At 36.4% G+C, this 9460-nt stretch overlaps 1 protein-coding gene across 1 annotated transcript; it reads left to right on the forward strand.

The window, feature by feature from the left end:
• The first annotated feature begins 7660 nt into the window (after window positions 1-7660).
• LOC140746907 (lipase 1) lies at window positions 7661-9185 on the forward strand. Its single transcript, XM_073079058.1, has one exon. The coding sequence runs from the start codon at window positions 7941-7943 to the stop codon at window positions 9183-9185; it is 1245 nt and encodes a 414-aa protein (XP_072935159.1). The 5' UTR covers window positions 7661-7940.
• Window positions 9186-9460: the final 275 nt, after the last annotated feature.

Consider the following 9460-nt stretch of genomic DNA (forward strand, 5'->3'; position numbering starts at 1 on the left):
AATACGTAAACAAATACCAAAACAGTCATATTTGTCAAAACGTAAAAACTTATGATAAGGGTACAGGCGCGGTCGAGAGAAGAAATCCAAACAAGAGCAAGTTTAACTCACGTAGAGAGGGTTCCGTTCTAATACTCTAAGTAAAAAACATTTTCTCCCGTGTACGTAATGTACGGGAAAATATGTTAACTCACTTAAAAAGTAAGCTTGTTCGCATGGCATTGCCATATCGAAGGATTCACCGTTTCTATTTGAGATGAGATCATAAAATTCTGACAGGATTTCCAGTAAAAATTTAAAATTCTAGCGTGACTACTTTCGGAAATAAGGGTGATCAACTTCCATGTTCTTTCTTGAATAACTTTAATTCACCATGTTGTAGTACTTTAAACTACCATTTGATGTTCCACACGATACAGTTTGCAAAAGTCTTGCTTTGATTTTTTGTTTTGCAAATAAACAATCACCCCCAATTTAAAATTTATTTACCTCCGTTATCCTATATGGATTCCACTTTTTGTTTCTCGTACAGAACTCTAAAAAATATAACGGTGTATAGGAAACAGGTCTGTTTTATTTACAATATTATTCCAAAATTGTTTATAAAACAGTGGGACTACCATGAGTTTACAAAAGTATTACTCGCTAGCGACTGCGTAAAATAAATGTATGAAAAATTGTACAGCGCCTCTGGTGGTTACTCATAGAACTAAAATCCGTAGTGACGTAACTCGATACGTAAAAAAACCTATCGAAATCAAGTCGCTAGCGAATGTCATTATGATCTATTGCCATACAAATTCGGTCCCATGAGTCATTAATTTGACAGACGTTGTCAAGAAATACCGTAACGATAGTAGTTATGTTATTCACTAGCAAAATGACAATAGTTTTCTATTTACCATTTCTATGGTGGCGTTTCTATGCCAACTCATGGTAATGCTACAGTAGGTTAAATAAAAAGTTCATGATTTTTTTTATTAGTAGTGCCACGCGGTTTCACCTGCGTTAAAAAGAAACAGGGGCACAGCTAGTTCAAAAATATAAGTAGCCTAAGTTACTCCTTATTACATCAAGTACCTGACAATAAAACTCCCATCAAAATCGGTCCAGCCATTTCAGAGATTAGCCAGAACAAATAAACAGACAGACAGACAAAAATTGTAAAAATGTTATTTTGGTGTATGTACCGTATATATATGCATGTAGTAAAAAGCGGTTATTTCAATATTAAAAAGAGACAGACACTCCAATTTTATTTATATGTATAGGTAGAAGTTATGACAATGATAGATATTGTTAAACCATACTTAAGGTAAGAAAATTCCAAATTGCGATTTAAATATCTTATTATGATATAATCACAGAATCCGCCATTTTTCCGCTTTATTTCAAAACGCCTATTGTTAGACGAGTCCCATTCACATATCAAAATATAATAGTAGTTGTATAACGTCATGTAATTAATGACTGTACACGTAATTGCAGCATTATAATTCGGTTTAGTTTTTTCTGTTTTATCTACTTGCGCATCACGATTTTATTATACTCTGCGATACGAAGAAGTTTTACCTATAAACTTTGAAGGATTGAACCAATTTTAATATTTTCTGGAAACAATAAGATTCGCCTCAATAAGGTCTCATTATATGTAAATCATCACTCGCCACACCCTTAGAAATAGCGGCGGTAGTACTTCCCTGGTTTGTAGTGTGACACGACCTTTATAATGCTAATATATATTGTAGATCAGTTGTTTAACTTAATCCGCACCTTACAGGTTAAGCTATATTAAGTAGGTGGTACAGTTTTATTTTTAAATATTTAACACAAACATAAACACACCTTAGTCATATTAGTAGTTCGCGAGGGACTTTTCAAATTATTTTACTTTTTTTTTATAATATAGGTGTAGCAGACGAGCATGCAGTCCACCTGATGGTAAGTGGCTACTGCCGCCCAAGGACATCTGTAATCAACCCCAGATGGGATTAGATATTCCTACCTGAAGTCAGCCACAGATTCGCCGCTACCCCAGAGGGCTAAGCTGTAACGCCTCGGAAAAGTATGTCTCCCTTACCACACCCTTCAAAATGAAACACAGCAGCGCCTAACACTGCTGTTATTAGGTAGAAATAGGTGTGGCGGTGGTGCCGCCGGAGTCGATCCCACAAAGAATTCTACCACCTTCGAACTTACTGACTTACTTACTTTACTGACTATGTACTAATTTGTAAAGTACTATTTAAAATTGAATAGCTACGAACTTGCAGAAATTAGTTTATTATGACCACTTTCAAGTATTTCTCGCTACATAGGACGTAAGTGACAATATTTCGGAAGTCAAGCATACACGAAAAGGTCTTATACGATTTGGAATGTGGTTAACACCATGATCCTTTAGCATGTCGCTTTAGAAGAAATTCAATGTATCCTGCACTTAATAAATAAATATATTTATTGCCTACATATTTGTAACGATGAATAAAGTTTTTCGTGTTCTTGACCCAGAATCTTAACTAACAATAATTACAATGGTCAATACAATAATAATTACAATCTTCTTAAATTATCAAATACCATAAAGTCGGAGTCACGGCCTTGTGTCCTTCTTGACCTTACAAACTCGAAGAAACTCTTCCGTTATGCAACAAAACGCACCTTATAAAGAAATAGAATGAACCAGGAAATGTAATTAGTAATTAATTTTATAATGGGCAGTTATGTGAACTGTGTACACTATGGATATTAAATGCTTATGGTGCCTTTTATAGTCCTCAGACTTTAACGACTGACAACCGAAGTGGCGAAATAGGCATATAGACATAGCCATGCTGACCTGAACCGTAGATCCGGGTTCGAGCCAGGGTAGACATGCATCTTAATTATGAATTTTAATTTCCGTACCAGGTCTATGTGTCTGTGTAATTGCTTATAACACGCACGGTAAATGAATTCTTAGTGTCGGACTTTACTTCATTACTTTTTAATATAGAAGTAGCAGACGAGCATGCAGTCCACCTAATGGTTAATGGCTTCCGCCGCCTATGATTATTTGTCAACAAACCCAGGTAAGATTAGATTCCTAACGGCCACAGATGCCTCTACCGCTGCAATGCCACGGAAAAGTATGTATTTCTTATCACACCCTTTAAAACAGAACACAGCAGCGCTTTACACTATTATGAGGCAGAAAAAGGTGTGGCGGTGGTGCCGCCGGAGTTGAACCACAGATCATCACCTATCACCTTTACCCACCACTACCACTACGCCACTACGAAGAGCATAGTGGGATCACTATCACTATCAAGTATAATCTAAACGCACGGAATTATCTGACAAATTCTGGTAATGCAGGCAGTGTGTATTTTACACGAAACGTTTCAGCGTGGTTTATCCTTATCCTAACTTTATTATCTAAGTATATATAACTTAAAGCTGACTAACTGACATAGTGATCTATTAACGCACAGCCCAAACCACTGGACGGATCGGCCTGAAATTTGGCATGCAGGTAGATGTTATGACGTAGGCATCCGCTAAGAAAGGATTTTGATCAATTCTATCCCCAAGGGGATAAAATAGGGGATGAAAGTTTGTATAAATCTTCTTAGTTAATAATATTACTTCGTAACGCGAGCGAAGGCGCGGGCAAAAGCTCGTGGTTACATATAATTAGTTGACGTTGACATCAAGCGTTGTAGCAGAAAATTAGTGACATTCTTGCCTTATTATTAATTTATACAATTTAATATAAATATTCAAATAAACACAGTCAATTAAGAATCAACTTCCTTCGCATGCACATTTATTATTAAAAGTAATTAGTGAAAAAGTAATTAATTTCATATAATCGCATATCATCATTATTTTTATCAATTATATTTTATTTACGAAAATCGTTTTTATCTTCTGTTTTGTAATTAATCAAAACTTAAGATCAGATAAGATTTTTACAGAAAATATTATAATTTTGTGATCTGGTTGGAAGGGCGTGGTCAGGCATCTGAGATTAGCGACGCATCTATGGCCGACCTCATGCAGGAAACCGATCTTATCGGTATTGATGACAGGTCTACATGGGCAGCAGTAACCACCTACCATCACGTGGACTGCTCACTCGTCTACTACACCTATATTAAATTAAAAAATATATATTCTTCTAGAAACCCCTGGGGCACGCAAAGCTCTAGATATAGCCAGTGGTGCTGCGTACTGTGTTGTAGTTACCAGTTACCACTTACGATAGCCTAGTGGTTAAGAAACTCGGCCTCTCGATCGAGAGGTTGCTCACTTGCTACTTGATCACTTGCTAAACGGTGGAGGAAAACATCGTGAGGAAACCTGCATATCTGAGAGATGTATAAAAAATAAATCTCAAAGGTATGTGAAGTTTACCAATAGGCACTTGGCCAGCGCGGTGGTCTATGGCCTAATCCTTCTCATTATGAGAGACCCGTGCCCAGCAGTGGAACAGTAATGGGTTGTTGATGATGATGATGACTTACGATAGTGTTGGCTGTCTGAAAATTCATTCGCTAATGAATGACTACTAGCACGAGGGGAATTATGATCAAAACAATTCTTTATTAGCTACGAGTTCACATGAACTAGTTTATACTGTATTAGTATACACTTCCTAATTTAGTATATATAATTATTAATTCAGAATATAATTTATGAATTTATTTTTCCTTTTCGAGTTTCCTTCACAAATTACTTCACATAAAGTTTTAACGCTATACCATATAATGCCAACAGTATCCAAATTTATACCTAAAACATACATATTTAAAATTTTAAAGGATTATATAACACTGTAAGTTTATGAGTATGCAACTGGTAGATATGTTGATATAATATATGTACATACACTTCATGTAGATGCATCGTATTTCCATTTCTGTATTTTTTAATGTAACATAGTTTTATATACAGGCAAGAAACACGAAAACTGATAGACGTGTGTAAAATAGAAAATGATTTAATACGGAATATAGTTATTATTTAATGTTTAAATAATGAAAGGCAATTGTGAAGTACAAGTACCTACGAGTACATAATAATATACCGGTTTGATTTGCATTGAAATTCGAACTTGAAAGGTACATGTTGTTCTTGTAAAGCTATATATAAAGCTTGTGTTCACTTCCGAAAGCATTGCATATTACTAGGCCATATTTTCCATACATGCAAAATTTTTACAACATAAGATGTGCATAAAATAATATAATTTGATATCTCTATTTATTTTTACAACTACTAAACCGACTTGGATGGAGCTTTCACATTAAAATAGGTAAATTTCCAGGCTAATAGGCTTCTATAACCCGGTAGTATTCAGAGTTCTTACACGTGGGTGAAGTTTATGGAAAACACTATTCATTATTTTTTTATACTTTTGGATGAACACATGAAAAATATATCGGCTTAGCACGCAAAGGGTTGGAAGTACATTCAGGGGGAGTGGGTTCTGTCTCTCTTGTCGTCTTCGTGTGCGGTGTGTGTAATGGTACCCACAACATAGGGAATTCTGGGGTGGAGCTAACAAGTGAGAAATGCATATAATGTATTTATTTTCAAATTTTTATTTGGGCCAAACCCTAAGACTCGGCAGGAACAACTTCAATCGTGAAATCGACAGACGCATACAGTCGGGCTGGGCAGCATACAGGAAGTTTCGTCAAGTCTTCTCGTCGCCAATACCACAATGCCTAAAGACTAAGGTCTTCAACCAGTGCGTCTTGCCGGCCATGACCTACGCTGCCGAAACGTGGTCCCTGACATTGGGACTAGTCCACAAGCTAAAGGTAGCTCAGCGAGCTATGGAACGAGCTATGCTCGGCGTCTCTTTGCGGGATAAAATCCATAATACGGAGATCCGGCAAAGAACTGGAGTAACCGACATAGCTCAAAGAATTAGCAAGCTTAAGTGGCAGTGGGCTGGTCACATATGTCGCAGAACCGATGGCCGATGGGGCAGGCGAGTTCTCGAGTGGCGACCACGAATCCGCAGACGGAGTGTAGGACGCCCCCCGGCGCGTTGGACCGACGACCTAAAGAAGGCTGGTAGTGGCTGGATGAGAGCAGCGCAGGACCGAGTGCTGTGGCACACCCTAGGGGAGACCTATGTCCAGCAGTGGAACGATAAAGGCTGAAGTGATGATGATGATGATGATGATATTGAATGTATTTTATAATATAGAAGTAGCAGACGAACATACAGTCCACCTGATGGTAAGTGGCTACTGCCGCCCATGGACATCTGTAATCAATCCCAGATAGGATTAGATATTCCCACCTGAGGTCGGCCACATATGCGCCGCTACCCCTGAACGCCTCGGAAAAGTCTGTCTCCCTTACCACACCCTTCAAACCAAAACACAGCAGCGCCTAACACTGCTGTTATTAGGTAGAAATAGGTGTGGCGGTAGTGCCGCCGGAGTCGAACCACACAGGGTTCTACCACCTTCAAATTAACTGCGTATTTTACACTTTTATTCATATTGTTTAGACATAAATAATTCCGTGCGTTTGATCAAGATATATTTCATTCATCTTAGGTTTTAAACTTGACCCCTCTGTACTACGCCCTGCCGTATCCGCCGGAGGTCAATGAAAATTAGCAACATGTTTTTGCCACACGTGTACGGTGTAGTACAATAGCATAAATTATACATATTTTATAATATTCTAAGCGATACATTTATTATAAATCAACTTAAATTCACACGGACAAATTCGTCAGCAAAACCTAGCAGAAAATAAAATTGTACCTTTATCTATAATTGTACGGATAATATATGCTAACTCTAAGTCTTTAGCATTATATGAATTGCTCTGTCTGTAAGCATTAATTATATATTTTTTCCTCTGTAATTTACAAGGACGCAATTACCATTACGGAAATATTACAGTAAGATTCTAATTGTACGTTTATTGTGTTTAATCGACTTCATTCATACAATCATAATACATTACATACCACATAACAAAAACATTTGTTGCATATCAATCCTTCATTTTATATACAATATATACGGAGTAAAAATAATATATTTTATTCATACCGGATTTTAGATGTGACCGCACATTACAATTAACACTTTTTTACCTTCGGCCGCGTAAAATCATTGAAATACACTTATTACCCTATTCACAACTAAATCGTAAGGTAAATATTATAAATAGAAATAAAATTTGATCTCAGTAGCCTAGCCTAGTGTTAAGTGGTTATACCTCACAGAGGTTGCTAACTCTTATTAGACTGAAGCCGTAACTGAAGTCGATCCTTGCATTACTGGGTTTGGAGATTCAATAAAACGCTCTACTACAAACTATCATACAAAAATACTGCTACTAGACAAAAATAGATGCGCCGGATTCTTCCGCAGTGGAATTTTGTATAAATCAATACCAGGAACTTAAAAGTTCCCCAAATACGTCAATTTGTACCTGATACTCTAACATATATTAAATACAAGGAAGTGAGTCTATTTTAAGTACTTAAACTTTAAAAATATGCAAATTGCAACGTTAAAGATAACTTATATACGAAACAATCATTACTATAAATATATTCTGGGAAGTAATAAAGTAAAAAATTAACTGATCGTTCAATAGTCTACGATATAAGCTCATTTGATTGAGTCGTGCCACTTCTAGTCCCTTGTATTTTGCTACAACCTTACTGTACGAACGTTATAAGCTAAGTGATACTCAACAATAACAAGTTTGGATTTATTATTCAAAAGAAAATTAAAAAAAAACTCATTACGTTCATGAACTGTGCGCTTCATAACTTCCCGTGAATATTTTAAGACCTTAAGCCTAAGGTCATTGAAATATTATAAAACTGAACACCGGTTTACAATGAATACATACCTTATTTAACCATATCTGTGATAAGAATAAACCGTGTTAAAGTTTGAACTTAAATTATGCTTAAAGTTTTGATCGCTCTGCTGTATGTGGGAAATATCTGTGATACATTAAGAAGTCAGCCAAGAAAACTCTTCACATACTCGTTGCCTGATAAACGACCACTGAAACAAGCCCTAGGATATATAGAAGATTCCTATTTCAACTTCACAGAATTGGCCACGAAATACGAGTTTACATCTGAGGAACATATTGTTAAAACAAGCGATGGCTACCTTTTAACGATCTTCAGAATATTGACAAAATGTAATACTTTAAAGAGATATCCCGTGTTGTTAATGCACGGGATATACGATAGTTCAGATGCATGGATATTGTCAGGACCTCAAACTGGACTGGGCTATATCCTCTCCAGAAACTGTTACGATGTGTGGGCAGGAAACAACAGAGGGAACAGGTACTCAAGAAAGCACGTCCGACTTAACCCTGATAGAGATGTGAAATTTTGGGATTTCTCATTCGACGAAATTGGCAACTTTGACATACCGGCAATAATAGATTATATGTTAAGTGTATCGAAGAAGTCCAAAGTTTATTATATAGGCCACTCTCAAGGGACCACAGACTTTTTCGTGATGACGTCGCTTCAGCCGAGCTATAATGATAAGGTACAATTAGCCATTCAGCTTGCTCCAGTGTCGATAATGAAGCATATTACCAACCCAATTCTGAAAGTGGTTGCTCAAGGCAGTGAAAATATAAAAAATATATTAGATTCCTTAGGTCTTCAAGAACTATCTGCCGTTAATCAAATTGAACACTTTATTTTAGAAAAACTATGTCAAGTAGCTCCAGCACCAATTTGTGGAACTATTTTGTATATAACAACGGGATACAAACAAGATACTATATCAGCGAGGACTCTGACCATCGCTTTTGGTCATTTACTCGTGGGTGTATCTGCCAAAACGTTAGCCCACTTTGGACAATTAATTTTATTCCAAAAATTTCAACGATACAATGAAGGCTTACAAGGCAACTTGAAAAGGTACGGATCAGTAAGTCCTCCAGAATATAATGTATCCCAGATAACCTGTCCTATTGTATTAGTTTGTGGGCAAAACGATTATGTTTCGACATTGCAAGATATTGATGAATTAAGTTCGAAATTACCTAACGTTGTAGAAAAATATATAGTGCCAGATCCGACTTTTAGTCACAATAATCATGTATGGGGCGTAGATGCACCAAAATTAGTATTTAAAAGAATTCTGCAATTTTTCAGTGAATTTGATAAAACCTAAATCTTACAAGGTATGTTAAAAAGTAACTGAGTTTTGCACAGGGATCGCTGTTATATTTTAAGTAAAATGTACTGCACTTTTGAATGTGAAGGTCTTACTTAAATGGATTCAGAAGTTTAATATTGGGCCACTGCAGATAGACTGGCAAATATTTAAATAATATTTTTGTCCCGTAATATTTCGCTGAATAGCATATTTTAGGTTATAAAAATTGGCCAAGTGCGAGTCCAACTCGCACACAGAAGGTTCCGTAACAACAATTTTACATTTATTTT

This window comes from Epargyreus clarus, unplaced genomic scaffold (genome assembly GCF_041222505.1).
Source record: "Epargyreus clarus isolate Ecla_fem2 unplaced genomic scaffold, WU_Ecla_fem_2.2 ptg000014l, whole genome shotgun sequence".
Taxonomy (NCBI): Eukaryota; Metazoa; Arthropoda; class Insecta; order Lepidoptera; family Hesperiidae; genus Epargyreus; species Epargyreus clarus.

Excerpts from the sequence above, each read along its gene's own strand:
- LOC140746907 (XM_073079058.1), top strand. The coding sequence starts at position 7,941 with ATGCTTAAAGTTTTGATCGCTCTGCTGTATGTGGGAAATATCTGTGAT.